Source organism: Narcine bancroftii, chromosome 1 (assembly GCF_036971445.1).
Source record: "Narcine bancroftii isolate sNarBan1 chromosome 1, sNarBan1.hap1, whole genome shotgun sequence".
Lineage (NCBI taxonomy): Eukaryota > Metazoa > Chordata > Chondrichthyes > Torpediniformes > Narcinidae > Narcine > Narcine bancroftii.
In genome coordinates, this window is record NC_091469.1 from 353,315,878 (window position 1) to 353,338,178 (window position 22,301).

At 43.8% G+C, this 22,301-nt stretch overlaps 1 protein-coding gene across 5 annotated transcripts in view; it reads left to right on the plus strand.

The window, feature by feature from the left end:
- The window catches only part of nek11 (NIMA-related kinase 11), a 395,005-nt gene that overhangs the window by 152,048 nt on the left and 220,656 nt on the right, over positions 1 to 22,301 (plus strand). For all 5 annotated transcript variants that reach the window (XM_069911155.1, XM_069911163.1, XM_069911148.1 and 2 more), the window contains exon 5: positions 849 to 913. In XM_069911155.1, the coding sequence (XP_069767256.1) occupies positions 849 to 913 (65 nt within the window). The remainder of the gene's footprint in view (positions 1 to 848; positions 914 to 22,301) is intronic.

The window sequence follows — 22,301 nt, forward strand, 5'->3', positions numbered from 1 at the left end:
ACACATCATTGCTTCCAAGCACAATGGAAGTGACTGGTTTCCTCTTGATCCAAATGACCCATCAGAATGATTTTTGTTTTGTTATCTGTTATAGAAAATATTTTTCTGTCATTCAATTTTTATATTATTTGTGTTGGGTCACAATGTTTACCCAACAAACTCCACTCATTTTTGTGATGTGATGGGACAGTTGCTGTTCCTGAGAGATACCTTCTATTCCTCTTGAGTGCTTCTGCCGAAGTTGTGCAGTGAGTTCATGAATTAGTGACAGTGAAAAAATAGCAAACTAATTTTTAAGTCCAAATAGTGTGAGACTTGATGAGCAATCTGAGGGTGGTGGTGTTTCCATGTGCCTGCTATGCTTGTCCTTTTAAATTACATTTGTTGTGGAAGGTCCTGTCAAATAAGTCATTATTGGATATATTTTAGAGCATATTTGAATTTTTTTTAATCCATGCATTGTTATTGTTGCTGAGATCTATATTGCTGCACAAGGAGAAAATGGCAGCTAGTCTCTGAACTTTCTGTCTGCATGGGCAGAGATTGGAGGAAAAACTTTTATTTTGGGCTGCTGTCAAATGCCTTTCCATAGTTTGAAAATGACATCAGCAGGGCTGTTGAATGCAGTTTTGATTTGGGCAATTATCTTACCTATGTGCGTGTGAGTTTATTATGTGTTGTTCCAAATGGTCAGATTTAAATGATTCATTTGTTCAATGCCATTGATGCAGAACTTGTAATGATCAACAAATAATTGTGCTGGAACCTTCAGCAGAAGCATTTCCTTTCAAGAAACAGCATGCATTTTCTGTTAAAACTCTTTTTTTTTTGTCAATTAACCTTTACAGAAGAATACTTCACAGAGATCTAAAGAGCAACAACATATTCTTAAAAAATAATATTGTAAAAATAGGTAAGAATTTTCATTACTGGCCTTTGGTTGCATTTAGCAATTCCTATGCCATTGATTTACTGACTTTTCTGCCTTTAACCTAAGGAATAGCTGCAGTGAATCTGCTTTTGTATTTGAAGGCATAATATATTCATTTGACATGCTAATTAAGTGTGTACTGTTTCATCTGCAGCCAGGGCTCCTTATGTGGAGTAATACTTTTATCACTGACACTCTTGTCCTATAAGCTGCCAGCCTTTTTGTAATTCTATGATTTATGTACATTAGGTGAGAAAGTTGACTTTGCTCTCTGCTAGTTGTAGTTATAAGTCTGCTGGTATTGAGAATTAAAACTCAACCCTAATCAGCCCACTGCCAAAAATACAATTATTTTAAACCTGCTATTCACCAGCCAGTTACTTGTTCCGACCTGGATAAACTAATGAATCGGACTAGTATGGCAGGATTGCCAAGAGTAGTGGAAAACTAGAAGATTGGGAAAACTTTAAAAAGCAATAAAGTGTAGCGGTAGCTGCGATGATACACTGCGGTACATCACTCAGCCAACAGACACCCGGCCTAATGACATCTGACCACCAAGTGGGCCCAGAGGGCCCATGGTATAAAGCCGAGGTCCCGACCGTGTGCTCTCTCTTTCTCCCCGGGATCACACTGTGAGCACAGCTAGCAGCCAACTAGATATTAATGTGAGTGGAATATAGCTGTGTTGCCCCAAACAGTATTGAGCCTGTGTTTTCCTTTGGTGCAGCCTGCCACAATAGCTACATAGAATTAATTTAAACAGAAACCACGAGCTGGAGTTGGTTTAGTTTTCAACAATAACTGTTTATTCCAAAGCCTGTGCTGATATTTAGAGGCAGCCGCAAGTCCTGCCCCTGGGTCGGCTGTGACGCAATGATGCAGCCGAGGGCATGCGTGATTCCCCCCGGTCATGAGGGAGCCCAAACCCAGCAGTGCCATCTTGATGCGGCTGCTCTGCTGCCACGGCCGTTAAATGCTGAGCTGGTTCGCCTGCATTGCCACAAAAGAAACATTAACAAAGCAATAAAGAACAAAAGTAGATTATGAAATAAATTGGGACAAATTAGAAAAATAGATAGTAAATATGTTTATAATTATATAAAGCAGAAAAGATGAGAAGGGGAATTAATTCTGGGTGATGTGGAAATGGTCTAGGCCTTGAATTACTATTTTTTATGTCTTCATGGTGGAAGACACCTCTAACATGTGTTAGGTCTGCTTTGTTCGAGAATGAGTGAGTCAGACACCAGACTGAGTCGAAATCAAGGTTCTTTACCGGATTGTAACACTTGCACCTAACAGTGTTAGTTGGAGAAGGCGCATTCTCCCGATATCAGCAAGTGGTGTTTTTTTTATACCTCAGGACACGCACTTAGTAAATTATCATACCATTACATTGTCCAATGAATAAGCTGTTGCTACCCTTCTCTGTTAGTCTGCTGCACATCATCTTGTTATTGCCACACTTATCTTGAGCGTACAAGGTCGCACCTGCATCCTGTTACTCCTTAGTACTGGGTGACTCTTTCTCCGGTCCCAACTCATGATGTTTTTACCTTACAATCCCGCCTTTGTCCTCTTTAGAGGACAATCTTGCCCTGACTATGCGACCACCGCGTTACATTAGTTCGCCTATTATTGCCAAGCTCTATACGGGTTCTGTTCACGGGGTTTTTCGAATGGTGGGCGAGGGCTCCCCCCAACCCTCTTTAGCGTATGCACCCCATCCGTTTCCCCGATCCCATTGCCCATTTACAAGTTTCCTCCCCGTTTGCCCCCAAGCAAATAACTGGCTATCCCTTCTAAGCATTTGTAATTAGTTAAGATAAAAGTTAACATTTGTGCTACAATCTATTTTATAATATTTGTTCTACAATCTATTTTATAATCCCTCCTCCCTGTCGCATTCTCCATCAGACTCTGAATCGATCTCAGCATTTTTTGACGCCTCCTGTGACGTGAGATAGTCCTGCTCCGTAGCTTGTAGAGCTTGATATTTTGGAGGCAGCTCATCGTGGTTGGCAAAGGCTCTCTCAATGGTCCTCGTGACCAGCGTTCGAATGCATGGAATACAACAACAGCCACAAGTGATAAAAATGGATACAGAAATGAACAATCCTAGGAAAAGTTGTCCCAACATTGTGCCCCATATCCCAAACACTCCATGTAACCAGGACAAAACAGGGTTAGAGACTCCAGATTGGGCTTTTAATTTCTTCGCCAATGCCTTAAGTTTTGTCAGCCCCTTAGTGAGTGACCCATCTGTCCCTGTGTTATTAGAGATAGAAGTACAGCATAGATCTCCAAACATGGCACACACTCCGCCTTTTTCCGCCAGGACCATATCAATCGCTATCCTATTCTGAAGCGTCATAAGGGAAGTTTCTGACAGTTGTTGGTGTACTGCCTCAACAACGTCCCTGGTCAAATTTGTAAGGCGCTGGACATTATAGTGAATTAGGTTGATCCTATTTACATTTTTATTTGCTGTGATGGGAAAGATTGCACTAAATATAGGAAAGTTTTCAAACCCAGCTGCAATCTCATCAGCTAGTTTAAATTCGTCCGGTATATTCCGGGCTTGGCCAATTGCATCAATCCACACCCCGTCAGGGTTCCTTCCTTCTGGCCCCAGGAGTCCAACACTCCTTCTTCTTCTCCACATCCAACCCCCTGTGTGGTGTAGGTCTAGGGCATCCTCGTCCCCCTCCTGCCTTTCCACAATCAGGACTGGCGCATTAAGCGTTACTAAAGCACACCGACCATTCCAGTTAGAGGGGAGCCAGTTATACAGCACTCTACCTCTGCAAAACCACCAAATATCTGCCCTAGCCTGGGTCAATCGGGTAGCATTTCTGCTGCCCGTGAGATCAACATGAGTCCTGCACGAGTCACTGGGTAGCCAACCCATGTGGAAAGTGTGTGCCGCTGAGTTGTTATTGGCAAAGCAAGTAACATTACTTATGCCCGTGGATCTAAAGATAGGGGGGGTCACATTGGCCGGAGCTATGGGAAACGCCTGTTCCCATGTCAGACACCTATTCAGTGGGTTAGACTCTGACATTAGGTTCAAGGCGCAGTCCATAGCATCTGTCTCCTCAAAAATCGATCTGCTCATCCGTAACGTTGCCCTTCCCCGGGCACAGATCCAGCAATTTCCATACCTTGCCTGATCTGCATATTTACCCATCTGTTCTATCCAGGAGTTTGTCTCATCTATACCTGTCTCAATTGCTATTTTCTCTCCCCTGGACAGCTTCTTACTATCAAATTTTCGCACTACCTCCTCTGTAGAAGTGGGTTTGGGTATGTCCTTTGTGTAGGTTTGTAAGTCAAACCTCACCACTCCCCAAGGGTCTTTTCCACTTACAGTCACTCCAATCATTAGGTAGAGGAGATCTCCGACTCCAGGTTCTCACCCTGTGCCCCCCTCGCATGTCTTAGAGCTCCATCCCTTCATATTCCACGGGTTGTTCAGCCCCGCTTTTACTGCCAAAATCAGGGGATTTTTGCCTTTCATAGTATGGGTAACGGCACCACGTATCAGGGAGACCTTAGTAAAAAAATTATAAAGGGGTCTGCTGGACCCTTTGTTAAGGGGCTTTCTTATCCATCTAGTGTTCGGTCCTGTCCACCGCTAAACCTCACCCCAGGACGGACATACATGTAGGCCCCACTCCGGATATCCTCTCTGAAAGTTACACATGTAAACATCATATCCTCTCCAGGACGCCTCATTCCTACCACACGCTATTACACTGCATAGATCGAACTGGAAGGTGCTATCCTTGTCTTTATCTATCTTCAGAATAACTTTGGCCCCGCATGGATCCGAACTACTCTGTTGGCTTGTTTGGCAACCCATCAGCAGGAATGCCCATAGGGCCCTCAGCATTGTCCACATGAGTCTCATCATATTTTCCAATACTCGCTACTTGTTGTTTTGCCTTGGAGCAAAAGGCAAAATGATGCCAATTATTATCCCCTGGTTTGTCAATTCTTACCGACCTATCTGTCACGGCGGTAACAGTGTATGGTCCAGTCCATCTAATTTCAGTCCAATGTACCTTCCCTGGTTTACGGATATACACCAGGTCTCCCTCCTTCACTGGATCTCCTTCAGTGTCCGGGTTCTCCTTATTTGTATTCGCCACCTGTTGTGAAACTAAAGCAACCATATTAACCAGCATCTGCATATAATGGTCCAGTTCCACTTCCCTTTCTTCCCAATTCTTTACCCAGGCTGGATCGACATGGGTCGACCCGTTAGAATCTCGTGTGGTGACAGGAAGGTATCTTTGGCCTTCTCATGTCGCATAGACATCAGTACTAATGGCAATGGCTCGACCCAATTCAACCTGGTCCCACACAAAACCTTTCCTAATTTGGATTTTATCATCCTGTTTGCCCTTTCTACTAGCCCCTGGCTCTCAGGCCTATAGACACTACCGAAACGGTGTTTGATCCCTAAGTGTTCTTCAACCTGTCGGATCAGCTCATTCTTAAAGTGGGACCCATTAGCAGAGCATATTCTGCTGGGGACCCCGTAGCGGGGTATTAACTCTCGCGTCAGCCAGCCTATTACACTATCCGCATCCTCCCTCTTCGTTGGGACAGCCTCCACCCACCGTGAGAACCTATCTACTGCCACTAAGAGATATTGGTATCCTTCCTTTGTCCTAAGATCAGTACCCATATCTGTATAGTCAATATAGATCTCTTTCCATGGGGCTGTCGGTATTGGAAATCGTAAAAGCGGGTGGGGTAAGGTGATCCTTTGGTTATGCCCATTGCAGATAGTACATTCAGTTCTAAAGTTGTCAATGTGCTCGCGTAAGTGGGGATTCCACCAATGTTGTTTAAGCGTATTATAAGTTTTGGTGGCGCTAATGTGAGTCAGCCCATGTGCTTCTTCAAATAATAGCGGAAGTAATTGGCGGGGGGCAACTATCGTACCTATTGGGGAGCGCCAGACATGTACTGTCCGATTGTCATAGATGATCTCCTGTCGTGTAGCACCGCTTTTCATCCATTCCTCTTTCTCACTTGGGCTAGCTTTTTCCTGTATTTCTATCAGGTGTTCAATATTTGGTGGGGGTCCCTCTCCCTCCTTCTCTTTTTGGTCTCTCAACTTACTACTATTTTCTCTTCTCTCTAATTCCTCTTTTTTGCCATGGGAACTCAGAATCATCCCCTGTATAGGTTCTTGATATCCAGTAACCTGTTTGGCTGCTCTGTCAGCCGCCGTGTTTCCTTTCTCTTCCTTTGTGTTTTGTAGGGAATGGCCTGCCACCTTAATTAGGCTTAGAGCCCGGGGAAGCATGACTGCCCTGACAAGTCTCCGTAAAACCAGATCATGTCGGACGTTTTGTCCGGCTGCAGTCTGAAAGTCCCTTCTTATCCAGCCTGGTGCTTCATTATGGACTGCACTCCAAGCATACGCAGAGTCAGTATAAATGTTAACCGATTTACCTTCGCTCAGCTCCAATCCTCTTATGAGCCCTAATACTTCTGCCAATTGTGCTGATGCCGGTTGGGGGATGATAGACGACTCTACTAGATAGGGTGCATCATCCACCCATCCTACCATTGCATATCCCGCCACATTACCCTCTGAACTTTTATGGCAACTTCCGTCTGTAAATAACTCCCAATCCACCTCCTCCATGGGTTTCTCAAATAGCTTCTCTCTCAGATTGGAATCTATCTTGACTCTTGCTACACAGTCATGCATCTCCATAAATCCCGAGTTCAATCCTCTAGCCATGTTGGAATAGTTGTCCCTTAGCGACCTGAAGGTGATGTGAGGACCCTTAAGGGCGTCCTCCATCGTAATAGATCTGTTGGCCGAGAAGCTGAAGGCACTAGACATTAAAAGGGCTGAGACACTGTGGTCTGTATTAATAACCAGGGGATGACAGAGGACAATATGTGCGGTTTTTTGTATCGTTCTAGCTACTGCTGCGAGATATTGGAGACATGGGGCCTTTCCTCTTTCTACATTGTCTAGTCTGCAACTATAGTAACTCAATACCTTCCTTCGTCCTCTATCCTTCTGATACAGAACCGAGCTAACAATGCCCCCAGTTTCAGCCACATCCAAGTGGAATTCTTTACTATAATCCGGATTAGCCAGGCTGATCGTTTTCCCCAATTCCTGTTTAACACGCAGGATAACCGCCTCGCGTTCTACATTTCACCTGACTGGTTCCTTAAGCCTTCGGTGACCTATCTCCGTGACCATTTCCCTCAAACCCTGGGTCGAACTCACATATCCTGGGACATAAGTTCGACTGTATCCACAGAGCCCTAAAAATGCTAACATGTCTTGTACTGTTGTCAGTTTTCGATAACCTAGTATCGTTTCCCGATGTGTCTCGGACATGGCCGTACCATTTTTACCGACGAGTCTTCCTAGGAAAGTTACCACCCTCCTTCCGATCTGACATTTCGACCTCTTTACTTTAAACCCTGCCTCACCTAGGCCCCTGAGTAAAGCTGCTGTCCCCATTAGGCACCCATGTGCCATTCTTCCTGCTAATAGCAGGTCATCTACATACTGAATCAACGTAACATCTTCTGGGAGCTTCAATTTCACTAGGATTTCACTAAGGGCCTGATTGAACAGTCCTGGACTGTCCTTATAACCCTGAGGTAATCTAGTATATGTGTACCGATTCTCTTGGTAAGTGAAAGTGAACCAGTCTTGGCATTCCTCGGCTAATTTTAAGCAAAAGAATGCGTTTGCCAGATCAATGACAGTGTAGTATTCGTGATCTGGACTCAGAGCCCTAAGTGCAACGTATGGGTCTGGGACTGGTCTCCCGATGGTCTTGGTAGCAGAGTTAATTTCCTGGAGGTCGTGTACCATCCTCCAGTCTTTTCTGGATTGGGGACAGGAATGATGGGCGTGTTCCACATGCTGTCTGGTGCCGCCCTTAAAACCCCCGTCTCCATTAACCCTCCTATCGTTCCCCTAATACCCTCCTCTTGGCTGGGCGACAAACGGTATTGTTTTTTCCATATCGGTTTCTGCCTGGGGTTGGCTAATTCCAGAAATACCTCCCCTTTTATTGCTCCCACATCGTAAGGCCCCATTGTCCATATCTGTGGGCTCAGATCAGAAAGATATTTGTCTGAGTCCCCATGATCAATATTTTCTTCTTTTATGGGTCAGTCTCTTTCTACTTTCTCATTTACTACCCGGTCCCATGCTTCAATATTCAGTCTGACAAATTTCCCTCCCTCCGAGGTGGAATATCCCGGGACTTCCATCTGCCTGTATTCACACCCCATTGCCTCCTTCACCATCGGTCCCAACTGTCGGGTGTGATGATCTTTGGCAATTCCCAAGGTTACATGCGGTACACTTTCTACTCCTAAGTGGAACCACTCCATTTGTTCTTCTGACAAGATAACCATAGCAGCTATTCTTTCCTTTCCCACAAAGATAAATGGACAATGTATCATTTCTGTCTTCCCTTCTTTTAGAGAGTCCCACCTCTCCTCATACTCCAGGTCCGGGTGGATGGTATAGTTTAATGTTACATGCATGGGACCATCGCCTTCCCAAGATCGTATTATATGGCGAGCTCTCCACTGGCCACCGTGACAGAGGTGCACCAAAGAAAAGGTACAAGGACTGCCTAAAGAAATCTCTTGGTGCCTGCCACATTGACCACCGCCAGTGGGCTGATAACGCCTCAAACCGTGCATCTTGGCGCCTCACAGTTTGGCGGGCAGCAACCTCCTTTGAAGAAGACCGCAGAGCCCACCTCACTGACAAAAGGCAAAGGAGGAAAAACCCAACACCCAACCCCAACCAACCAATTTTCCCTTGCAACCGCTGCAATCGTGTCTGCCTGTCCCGCATCGGACTTGTCAGCCACAAACGAGCCTGCAGCTGACGTGGACTTTTTACCCCCTCCATAAATCTTCGTCCGCGAAGCCAAGCCAAAGAAAGAAAAAAAAAAGACATGCATGGGATCCAGTGGGTATTGGTACTCCCCATACTGGGGAATACTGGCCCTCCACTCAAAAAACTGTTTAATGAGACCTGGGCCTGGTTCGTCATACAGTAGTCGACTCCAGAAAATAATAACTTCCACAGAGTCTTCTGAAGCATTGATTGGGGTCATTAGTACAAACTGTCCTTCCCTCTGTATTGTGTCCCCTGGGCATGTTAACCGAAAGCCCTTCTCAGAACATTGTATGGTTATCCCCAGTTTAGTAAGAACGTCCCTTGCCAATAAATTAATGGGGCAGCTTGGCACATCTAGGACAGGTCCTCTGACCCTTTGTCGTCCAAATGTCATGTCGATGTTATCGGTATAGGGCTGTGTTTCCCTTATCCCGGAGAATCCTATTGTAGATAATGTTTTGCCCGAATATGTGCTCTCTGGGGGTTGTTTAATTATGGTCGTTACTGCTGCCCCTGTGTCAATCATAAATTCAATTCTTTCTCCATTCACCGTCCCCCAAATTGATTTTTGATTCTCCAGGGCCCCGTCAATAATCTAATTCAGCACCTTCCCAAATATCGTCGTCATACTGGGGTGCCTGTACTTGTTGATCACTCTGCCATCCCCCAATTTTCTGGGGCCGATCGATGTGTCCACCCCTACCCCTTGCTTGTCCTTTTAAATTTCCTCCTCTTCCTCTATTACCTCTAATAGAGGGTAATCCTATGCCCCTTCCTCTCCCAGCCTCTGGACAGTCCCGCTGGTAGTGTCCAGGATTGTGGCAGTGCCAGCATAGGGTATGTTCTCCTCTATACATGGTACTTAGTGGTCTTTCCCAACCATTCCTTTCTTGGGGTCCCGGATTTATCACTGGCCCCATGGCCTGTGGGACTATCTGTTGGGCCGCTAGTTTTATCCCTATTTGTTCTATGACTTTCATCAATTTATCGGTTGTCTTGTCCACTCCCTTCTGGGATGCACTTTCTGACTTAGCCTGTTCTGATTGACGATGTCGTTTGAGTGCATGTGTCAGGTGTCTTTTCCACAAGTCCTCTGGCATCGTCTCTAACCCCACAATGTCCCTTAATTTTGCTTGAACTGGACCAGGTAGTCCGTTTATTGTCCCATTTTGAAAATGAGCATTTCCTAGGGGGCTATGGTCCGGTCTTTCTCCAGTCCCAGTTTCCCATAAGTCCCACGCTCGAGAGAGGTACTCATGCGCACCTTCCCCTTCTTTTAGTTGGAGGGTTACCAAAGCGTCCAGATTATAGGGTGTAGGGAATGCTTCTCTAAGTGCTTCCCAAAATCTATTTCGAAATGGGTCAAATTCTATTTCATCCCCCAATTTTCCGCTTTTGAGTGTTCTCTCTATTTGCTTCAGGGCTCCTTCTGCCTTCATTTTTATCATGATAGTTCTGACATCTGCAAGTGCTAATTGTTCCTGACAGGTTTCTCGCTCGAAACAAGAAATCCATGGACCAGCCCCATTACTTAATGGAGGAAGTCTTTTCATTAGACTCTCTAAGTCCATTCGTGACCAGGGTACATACTTTTGATTTCCCTGCCCCGTGATCAGCAATGGGCATTGATATCTCAACTTTGGGGATTTCTGTTCCATCTTTACTCTTGGAATACATCTATTTTGTCCTCCCTGTTCAGACAGCTCTTCGTCACTACTGTCACTGTCCCTGTCAGGTCCTGATGTCTCAGAGTCGGAGGTATATCGTTCACGCTTGTCTCTAAGATAATTTCTTCGGTCATTGTCTAGTGGTTTCATGTCTTTCTCTTTCGTCCTAACTCTTTCCAGGCGGGCATGTCTACTCTTCTCCTTCCCGAGTTCTCTTGTGCTACTTCCCTCCCATGGTGGGCCGTATCTCGTTTCCTCATCTGTACTACACTTTTCGTCCTTTGCCCCTATTACTGTTCCTCCAGCTTGGAGTTCTGCTGACAGTGTTGTAGTTATCTTTTCCATTTCTTTCAATACACCTACCATTAATTCTTTTTGTTCCTTACTTATCTGCCCCAGCACAATCACATCTTTGTTTAAGTTTTCAACGTTATCCTGAACCTTTTTCATGTTCCTTTTCTTTGTCTCTAAGTCTTCTTCTATTTTCTTGGATCCTGCGGGGGTCTCGATGTCTATTAATCCCCCTTTTATTTTAAGTAAAGGGGCCTGTATCTTGACTGACGTGTCCCCATTCCCGATGTTCCTGTCATGTCCCAGTGTTTCAATATCTGGATATAAGGGACATGACTCCTGGGTCCCATCTGGGGTGTCAGGGGTACCTTGTGACTCAACGTATGCATAGGGCGGGGGTCTACAAGCTATTTCTACAGGGGCCATAATAGGTGGGTTATCAGGGAGACTAAATTCCTCGAATAGAGCTAGGACATCGCGGTAACGCATCTCCTTGTCTCTCATCTTTTTTTGTGCAGACTCTCGATTAAAGATTTTCCTTTCTATGTCTCGTTTTGTTTCTTCCAGCTTATCTAAGACCCTACACTTTAGAATTTTGTTTCCCTCACCTGTCAGGAACATCTCGGCGCTCCCGGGTAACCACCCCATCTTCCTCCAGCGATCTACACATTTTCGGAGAATTCTTTGTTTCTCCAATGCCTCTTTACTGGTATTTCGCTTCTCTAATTCCTGATTAATTTCCCTAATAACTTGGTCAAAGGTCTTAGCAGGCAACTGTGCAGCCATTGCTGCGGGGTCGCTTCCTAATGCCTCTCTTAATTTAGGTTCTTGTCCGTTTAGAGGATCTATGTTAACAAAAATCGCCTTTAAAAATGTCTCCTTGCAGGCCGGATGACAAAAGTTTTTTAGTGAAACAGTCTCCAAGTCTGGTCCTCCGGTGGACCTCAGACTGTCCTGTATACTCTGATTGCTCGTCTTCCACTCTCTGTTTTCCCAAAGAGGTCTGAAAGTTAGGTTACAACTAGGAAACCAAGTTTTTGGGCTATATTTTTGTCCAGTTTCCCTGTACCAATCTATGAATTTACGTAACTTTATCTCCTTGGTGATGCTGGGAATACCTTCATTTAACTTGTCAAAAATATTTCGAATAAACCGTGTGTCTCTTAAGATTCTGTCAACTTTTTCATTGATATCTCCTACCTGATCCGGACACAGCTTTTGCAGTCTTTGGTCGTCGCCTTTGTTCACCAGGCAGGCATCTCTGAATACTCTTTTTGTCGTATCAAGGTCTCTAATGTCCGCTGTGGTATTCCACCACGGCGAATTTGGGAAATAAATTCTTAAGTTTTCAAGTGTACAGACATTATCATACCTACCGGACATGTATAAGCGAGTCTTATACAATGGAGACCAATAAGCCTGAACCTTCGTTTTCTTTCAAAGCCCAACCTTCACGTGGGAGATTTCTCCTCTTAATAACCGGTTTATGGCAGAAAACTCAGGACCCCAATTGTTCTTAGACCACCTTCTCACTCTATTGGACTTTGCAACGTCACAATAAAGACTTTTTAAACTCTAGTAGTTTGTTGGCGAAGCACTTATCAAATGTCACTAAAACACCTTAAGGACTTTTATAGTTTTGTCTGTAAACACTTACGTGTTACAATCCTGGCAGGTGACGACCTTCAATTATGATCATCTAATTTGTCCGATCTCTAGTTCTTACTGACAATCATAAAGATTTTAAGAGAGAGAATTTTGTTAAAACAGGCTTCTCTGGACCTTTTTGTCAGCCGGCTGAGATGATTGTCAAGAAAAACAGAAACCGCCATCTAGTGTCCACTCACCCATCACGTCGGGGTCACCAAATTGTTAGGTCTGCTTTGTTCGAGAATAAGTGAGTCAGACACCAGACTGAGTCGAAATCAAGGTTCTTTATTACCGGATTGTAACACTTGCAACTAACAGTGTTAGTTGGAGAAGGCTCATTCTCCCGATATCAGCAAGTGGTGTTTTTTTTTATACCTCAGGACACGCACTTAGTAAATTATCATACCATTACATTGTCCAATGAATAAGCTGTTGCTACCCTTCTCTGTTAGTCTGCTGCACATCATCTTGTTATTGCCACACTTATCTTGAGCGTACAAGGTCACACCTGCATCCTGTTACTCCTTAGTACTGGGTGACTCCTTCTCCGGTCCCAACTCATGATGTTTTTACCTTACACATGCCAAAGAGAAATGTTAAGGATGCCATGGGAGGTGAGGACTTTGATACAATTGCCATCTCCAAAGAGGTAGTGTTGAGCAAACTAGTGGGTCTCAATGTAGATCCCCGTGATCCTGATGGAATGTATCCCAGGGAACTGAAAGAAAAGGCACAAGTTATAGTAGGTGTTTTTTGTAATAATTTACCTACATTCTCTGGACGGATCCTAGTGGATTGGAAGACAGCAAATGTCACACCACTATTTTAAAAAAAAGATGTAGGCAAAAGGCAGCTTAACATCTGTAGTCAGGAAAGTGCTTGATGTTATCATTAAGGAAGAAACAGCATGATATCGGGATTGAAAATGTTCCATCGGGTAGATACTGCATGGATCCACAAGACGAATGAGTATAATTAGGCCATTCAGCCCATTGAGTGTGTCCTGCCATTCCATCATGGCTGATTTCCTTTTGAACTCCATTCCCTTGCTTTCTCTTCATAACCCTTGATTCTCTTCCTAATCAAGAACCCATCTACCTCTTATCTTAAATAGAGGCAATGACTTGGCCCACACGCCTGCAAGGGGTAACAAACTCCATCGATTCATCACCATTCTAGGTAAAGAATTTCCTCCTCATTTCTGTTTGAAAGGGATTTTGTTTTATTCTGAGGGTGTTCCCTTTGGTCCCAGGCTCCTCAGTGGAGTCTGGGTCCAGACTCAGTGGAAGCATCCTCTCCATGTCCACTCCATCCAGTCCTTTCAGTATTTGATAGATTTAAATAAGATTCCCCTCATTCTTCTCAACTCCAGTGATTACACTCCCAGAGCCATCAAACACTCCTCAAATGATGACCTTTCATTCCAGTGATCATTCGAGTGAACCTCCTCTGAACATTGTCTAATCCAACACATCAGGAAGTGCAGGTCATGTGACAAATTTACTGGAGTTCTTTGAGTATATAATAAATGCAGATGATTGATCGGACAGGTAGATGTTGTATATTTGGATTTCCAGAATGTGTACAATAAGGTGCTGGACCTAACTTCTTGACTATTGGACCATTAATTGGTCTCTTCCGCTCAATCTGCCGGGGTCAGAATTCACATGCTGGGATAAACAGATCCCCTACCTCACCGAGGGTCGAAGACCTTTCGGCTACCCTCACTTGGTTTAGCCCTTCTGCTGAGATGGTTTACCAGGATGTGGCTGCTGCGTGTACTGCAGCTACTTGGAGCCAGAGGTGAGAGCTGAGCATCAGGTGGGGATCAAAGGGCACAGCAGGCCCCGTCCACTAGAGGGGCTACCCCTCCCTGGACACCCCATACAATGGTGGTAAGTGTGAGGTCATCCACTTTGAATAGGAAAATAGTGGCAGCTGATTGGACAATCAAGTTCAACAGTCGAAGACAAGGGCTGGAGGAGTAGAGATTCAGCAGCTGATTGGGCATTCGAGGTCAGGTTGCCACGATTATAAAAGTGAGGAACTATGTAGTGGAGTGGTCATCGTTGGAGTGGTCTGAGTCAGAGTGGAAAGGCTTTGGCTCAAAGGGCTTTGGCAAATAGGGGGTGAGGTGGTGATGCAGGAGTTGAAGTAAGGGCCACCCTATTTTAGCAACAACAAAGATTCAGCAGGTATGCACAGGTAAGTGGAGGTTTTATATATCATATATTTTTATTCTAGTTACAGACCGAGGGAATGGCAGCCAGTGTAGAAGAATGCTCCTCTTGCAGAATGTGGGTCATCAGGGAAGTCAGTAGTATCCCTGATGACTTTATCTACGAGAAGTGCATCCAACTGCAGCTCCTGACAAACTGAGTTAAGGAATTGGAGCTGGAGTTGGATGAACTCCAGATCATTTGGGAGGCAGTGATTGGGGGGGGGGGGGTGGTGATAGCAGGATCAGTGCCAGAACGAGTGTTAGAAGGGGGCATTAGGGTAACAGGGGGCATAGTCCAACACTCGTAGACTCATTCAGTGGTGAAGGGGGGGGCGGGGATGTGGTGGTGCTGGTACCTACCTACTGAATGTTAATGTCCTCTGTCTCTCCGAAGTAGCAGATGAAGGTGCCGCTTTTATTGTGTGGAGAGTCACTAGCGTGCGTCAAGCTAAACACTAGTGATGTTTGAAACCCGCTAATGGCGGGGGCAGGACTGACAAGCAATGGCCGTGAGCGTTTGAGAGGGCCACAGCACCTTACTTGGTGGGACAATGCGTGAGAATGTCCCCCTCAGCACCGACCCTGTTATGATGGACAATAGTTAAAGGGATATTATCACACCTAGGAGGCAGGAGGAGGGTAGATGGATGACAGTCAGGAGAGGGAAAGGGAACAGGCAGGCAGTGCAGGGCACCCCTGTGGTCATTCCCCTCAATAACAAATGTACCATTTTGGTTACTGTTGGGGGGGGATGATCTACCAGGGACAAGCCACGGGAATCAGGTCGCAGGCATGGAGTGTGGTCCTGTGGCTAAGAATGAAATAGAGAAGAGGCAAGCTGTAAAGATAGGGGATTCCACTGTTAGGGTCTGATAAGAGTTCTGTCAAAGGGATTGAGAATCCCAGATGGTACGTTGCCTTCCCTGGTGCCATTGACTGAGATATCTCAGATTGAGTTCAAGGCATTCTCAGGAGGGAGTATGAACAGTCAGGTAGGAAGGATGAGAAGGTGCTGCAAGGAAAGTTCATGGAATTAGGCACTAGATTGAAGGACAGGACTTCCAGGGTTGTGATCTCAGGATTGCTGCCCTTGCCACGTGCCAGTGAGGTTAGAAATAGGATAATGCAGCTTAACACATAGTTAAAGATATGGTGCAGGAGGAAGGGTTTCAGATTTCTGGATTATTGTCCTCTCTTCCAGGGAAGCTGGGACCCGATCCTATGGATAATTTGCACCTGAACTGGAGGGGGACGAATATTGCTGCGTGAAGTGTTGCTCCGGTGGGTTTAAACTAGATTTGTAGGGGAATGGGAAACAGAGTGCCAGAGCAGATAGAGGAGTGGAGGAGGGAAAAGATGATGTGAAAATTGCATGTAACATGAGAAGTCAAGGGTTTGTATGTTGTGGAAGTGTACTCAGGTGTATCTATGTCAATGCAAGGAGTATTATAGGAAAGGCAGATTAGAGCAACTGGAACGTGGAATTATGACTGTAGCCATTGGTGAAATTTGGTTGAAGGAGGGGCAGGGTTGACAGCTCAATGTTCTGGGCTTCCTTTGCTTCAGATGCAATTGAAAGGGTGAGGGGGAATGAAAAGGGGAGGAGTAGTATTGCTCATCAGAGAAAATATCACAGCTATGTTCTAGCAGGATAAACCAGAGGGCTTGTCTATTGAGGCTATATGGGTGGAGCTGAGAAATTGGAAAGGGAGAATGTAATCGTGAGGTTGCATTATAGACTGCCCAATAGTTAATGAGAATTGGAGGAGCAAATCTGTAGAGAGACAGCAGATAGCTGCAGGAAACGTAAGGTTGTGATAGTATATTCCATATATTGACTGGGACCCCCATACTCTAAAAGGGCTGGATGGATTGGAGTTCAGCAAATGTGTTCAGGAAAGTTTTCAAATTAATATTTAGATGTGCCAACTAGGAAAGTGCAATACTAGATCTCCTATTAGTGAATGAGGCAGGACAGGTGACAGAAGTATGTATAGGGGATCATAATGCCATTAGTTTCAAGTTAATTATGGAGAAGGTGGTCCTTGGGCTGAGAGTCTAAATTGGAGAAAGGTCAATTTGGAGGAAATGAGAAAGGATCTAGAACATGTGGATTGGTGTAAGCTGTTTATGGGCAAGGTTGTGCAAGATAAGTGGAAGACCTTCGAAGGTAAAATTTTAAGATTACAGAATTTATACGTTCCTATCTGAATTTAAGGCAAAGTTAGCAGGCATACAGAACCTTGGTTTTCAAGGGATATTGGTAATCTGGTTCAGAAGGAGAGAAGGGTATAACAGGTATAGGCAACAAGGAACAAATGAGGTACATGAGAAGTATAAATAAATCAGGAAGGCTAAAAGAAGATGTGAGTTTGTTTTGGCAGACAATGTGAAGGAAAATCTCAAGGGTTTCTACAAGTATATTAAGAGCAAAATGATAATAAGGGACAAAATTGTTTTCCTTGAAGATCAGAGTGATTGGCTTTGTATGGAGCCAAAAGAGATGGTTGGAAATCTTAAATGGGTTTTTTGAATCTGTATTTACTCAGGAAACTGGCACAGAGTGGATGGAAGTAAGGGAACAAGCATTGAGGTCATGGAACTGATACAGATTAGAGGAGGTTCTTGGTGTCTTAAAGCAAATAAAGGTGGATAAATCCCCAGAGCCTGACAAGATATTCCCTCAGACCTTGAGGAAGCCTAGTGTAGAAATTGCAATGGTTCTGGCAGAAATATTAAAAATGTCCTTAGCCATAGACCAGCTGGAAAATGGGCTGAAAAATAGCAGTTGGGATTTAATGCAGACAAATGTGAGGTGTTTTATTTTGGAAGGACAAATCAAGAAAGAACATGCACAGATAATAGGGCACTGAGATGAGTGGTTGAACAGAGGGATCTGGGAATACAGTTACATAATTGCCTGAAAGTGGCGTCACAGTTAGATAAGGTTGTAAAAAGAGCTTTTGACATATTGGACTTCATAAATCAAAGTATTAAGTATATGAGTTTGAATGTTATGGTAAAGTTGTCTAAGACATTGGTGAGACCAAATTTGGAGTATTGTGTGTAGTTTTGGTCATCTGACTGCTGGAAAGATTTCAAAAAGATTGAAAGAGTGCAGAGAAGATTTACTAGAATGTTGCTTGAACTTCAGGAACTGAATTACAGGGAAATGATAAATGGTTTAGGACTTTATTCCCTAGAGTGTAGAAGAATGAGGAGAAATTTGATAGTATTTAAAATTATGAGGCAGATAAGCAGAGTAAATATTGGTAGGCTTTTTTCGCTGAGGGTAGGTGAGATACAAACTGGAGGACATGGATTAAGGGGGAAAGGTTTAGGTGAACATAAGGTGGAACTTCTTCACACAGAGAGAGGTGGGAGTGTGGAACAAGCTGCCAGCTGAAGTGATGAATGCAGGCTCAATTTTAGCATTTAAGAAGAATTTGGGTAGGGGTCCGTGGATAGGAGAAGTATGGAGGGCTATGGACTGGGTGCAGGTCAGTGGGACTAGGCAGAAAAATTGTTCAGCACAGACTAGGAGGGCTGAAGGGGCAAGTTTCTGTGCTGTAGTGCTCTATGGTTCTATCAGATTATTATTTAAATTGTGAAAGATGACAGTAGGCTGCTGAGGGGAGGATCTTGGGAATGCTTGTCCATAAATTGCATAAAGTTGATATCCTGGTGTAGCAGGTAGTCAAGCAGGAAAATGGAATGTTGGTTTTCATTGCCAGAGGGATTGTCTTTAAGAGCAGGGAGGTTCTGCTGCAACTTTACAGGGTACTGATGAGACCACACCAAGAGTATTGTGTGCAGTTCTGGGCTCTTTTCTAGCTTTGGAACCTATGCAGAGGAAGTTCATCAAGTTGATTCTGAAGATGAGGGGGCAGTCTATGAAAAGAGATTGAATTGCCTGGGACTAGCTAAAATTCAGAATAATGAGAGGGGATCTCATGAATATATATAATTATCAAAGGGATAAATAAGGTGGAGGCAGTTGTTCTGGTAGGTGAGATGAGAGCTAAAGGTTTAGGGAGTTAGGCTACAGTAAACTTCTTGTCATTTCTATTTTTCACATGGTGAAATCATCAAATCACCAACATTCTGTTCCAAAGAAGGGTTACCACTACCAGCAAAAGCTTTAAGTGAACAACATTTTCTTTCGTTAAGTTTATGAGCTGGATCTTCCTGGACCCGACACTAATTTCATTTGTCCCCCCCCCCACTACTAACCCTCACCTCTTTGGGATTTCTACATTGAAGAACAGAAGAAAATGGGAGCCAACAGATCCCTAATGCCTGCCTTGCCATTCAACTTGATGTATGCTGGCCTTAGATCGTCTTCTAGGATGTAGAACATTCCAATATAGTTTAGGCCTTTTGGTCCACAATGTTGTGCCAACTTATATAAACCTACTGAACAATATAAATCTACCTTATAGGACATAGAACATTACCATTCTATAATCTTTCAAATATTTATTTAGCTGCACCTTAAATTTAACAATCTAGCCTTCTCTGAGCAGAGAACCAGAAAATAAATTGTGATAGTCCCCAGTTTAAAATAGACTGCCCCTTATTTTGGAGCTATAAGCTCGTTTGTGACTCCCACTGGTGAAAACATCAGAACAGCAACCCTGTCAGGTTCCCTTATGATCTCTTATGTTTGAATAAGATCACCTGTCATTCATCTAAACTCTAACGAATGCAGACCCAGTCTGAACTCTCTTGATGGAACAACCCTCACATTCCACTAATTAGCCTGATTAATCTCCTTTAGACTGTCTCCAAAGTCGCTATATCCTTTGAATATATATCTTTTATACACTTCTAATTCTAGCTTTTTGTTCATCTTGAAATTTAATTTCTCTGCCTACACTTCAAATGGATGTTCTGTATCTATGCTTTCAAATGTCAAAATCCCTCCTAAACCCTTAGACTATAACTAAACTATGCAAGCCACACCTGAATATTACATATCTTCCACTCCCCTTAAAACTCCAAAACGGTATCTGGATTGTGCACATGCTTTTGCAGGCAAATTGTCTCCATTAATGTGATTCTTCAAAGTGCTTTTCCTCATCCTGTCCAGCAAAGCTCACAGGACCCTCCTCCCCTGTTTTTTCCTTGGTGGTTCTCATGGATGTACTCCACTTGGGGTCAGTTTCTAACCATGTGCAGATCCTGTCTTCGTAAGAAAAGGTACAAGGACTGCCTAAAGAAATCTCTTGGTGCCTGCCACATTGACCACCGCCAGTGGGCTGATATCGCCTCAAACCGTGCATCTTGGCGCCTCACAGTTTGGCGGGCAGCAACCTCCTTTGAAGAAGACCACAGAGCCCACCTCACTGACAAAAGGCAAAGGAGGAAAAACCCAACACCCAACCCCAACCAACCAATTTTCCCCTGCAACCGCTGCAACCGTGTCTGCCTGTCCCGCATCGGACTTGTCAGCCACAAACGAGCCTGCAGCTGACATGGACATTTACCCCCTCCTTAAATCTTCGTCCGCGAAGCCAAGCCAAAGAAGAAAGAATTGTGTTCTTAATAACCTGTAGGCTAGCTGGTGAATGTCACTGTGTAATCGAGTTTATGATTCCATTCTACTTGTCAATCAAGTTATAGCTTTGGGATATCTGATAATTATGATGTTGGGAGGGTGTGGGGATATAATAGTTGTATGCAAGAAACATCTGCACTTCTAAATAACAGAGGGTGGTAGGATGTCTTAAAGAGGACCAGGTATAAGGATGCAATAATTTTTAGTGGTCTTAGCCTGAGCTGGCCACAAACTCAGGATCAGATGTCACTAAATAGCCAGTATTACTCATCCGTGAGCTATGACATTTTGGGACACACCAGCTTCTTGTTGGCTAGTTGCACCTCAGGGCAACCCTGTCCTGCAAGAGAGAGGAAATATATCAGCAAGTGCCATGCAATCTGTTTGGGTGATACAGAATAGCTGGCAGGCAATGTGTGAGTGTGAGGCTTGATACAGTCGTAAGTATGTGAGACTGACATGAAACATGCGGGTGGAGGGCTGAATTGTGGGTGGCTTATAGTTGATTGATAGCAGCAGTGACTGAAAGCCATTGTTAGCCCTACTCCAGTTGCAACTGACATCTTTTAACAAGGTGGCTTGGTTCTAAGCAGTGCTATAACTAGCTCTCCCCTTGATATTAATCTTCTGCTATCTTATCCAGACAGTCAACAGCAAGAGTAGTGCTTGATGAAATTGAAACTGCCAGGCAGCAGAGTGACCTTATCATGTTTTGGTGTCCATTCAATTTCACATTGATTACATTTGATGTCCTCTCTTCCTGACCTGCTGAGTATTTCCAACATTTTCTGCTGATAATTCAGCTTTAAAGTCACCATGGGGATTTGTATTTCCACCGACTATTGCTTGTTTATGTGCTTTTTTGTTGCCTCTGCAGAACCTCTGGAGACATTCTTCAGTGGTGAACCTTTGGTAATCTTGATGGTGGAACCATTTATGCTTCTTTTGACTCTGTCTGCTTTATGCTGTCATATGAATTTGACCGAGATAATGGGGCCAATTTCTTGGGCTTTCGATAGATCTTGCATCTGATGGCTTCTTTACCAGACTCCTATACTAGAATAGTAAATAATTAGATGGACTGTTGGCATTTGATTTCAGGGTTGTGTTACCTGTACTATTATCCAGAAGATGTTCAGATGTAGTTTTTCAACTGCTGAGAGTTTTGGAAGTGTGATCATAGTCTCTGGAGAGGAGGGATAACTTCTGACACTCATAACAATCAAAAGATTTTGTGATTGAAAGGAAAATCCATGATATCTGGGATCAACCATCATGATTGACCAACAGAACAGTCTCATATATCCTTTTCGGCTCCTATTTTCCATGTCTTACTCATTTGATGCCCCATATAGTTCCATGGATCTTGGTTTTAAATGTACTTGGCACATTTGGACAGATTACCAGGAACAATCTAATTAATGACATTTCTAGTTCTTTCCTCATTACAGATGAATCTACCTCCACTACAACCTAATCACTCATGTGTGCAAAAGCTTTTCCTGCTAATTTTTGTTCTTTGCTAATCACCATCATTTAATGATCCTAATTTTTGATCTTTCTGCCCATGGGAAGTTTCTGTCCTGTTCCTGAGTTAAAACTCCCTTGCAGACTCTTCTTTTCAGAGAACAAAAACAACTCAACTCATTCTATATAGTTAAAGTCCATCATCAGTGGAACAAGTCTGGTGATTCTCTTCTGCACTCTCATCAAAACCTTCACTTTCTTCCTAAAGCTGTGGAAGTCAGAACTGGACACAATACTTCATTGTTTTATAAAGAATAACCGGTCCTCCAGTGACTTATAATTTCTGCCAATTTTAAAGTCAAGGATTTCATGATGTTTTTCTAATACTTCCTTCACCTGCTACTGTTAATAAACTATACCAGAAGATTTATATTCTTCTACCCCTTATAGAATTACACTATTTAAGTTTGTTTTTCAAATTGGATGGAAGTGCACAATTGAATTTTCCTAGATTTCATACAAGGTCCACTGAATTGCTTAATACAATTCTTTTCTTCTTCTTTGGCTTGGCTTCGCAGACGAAGATTTAA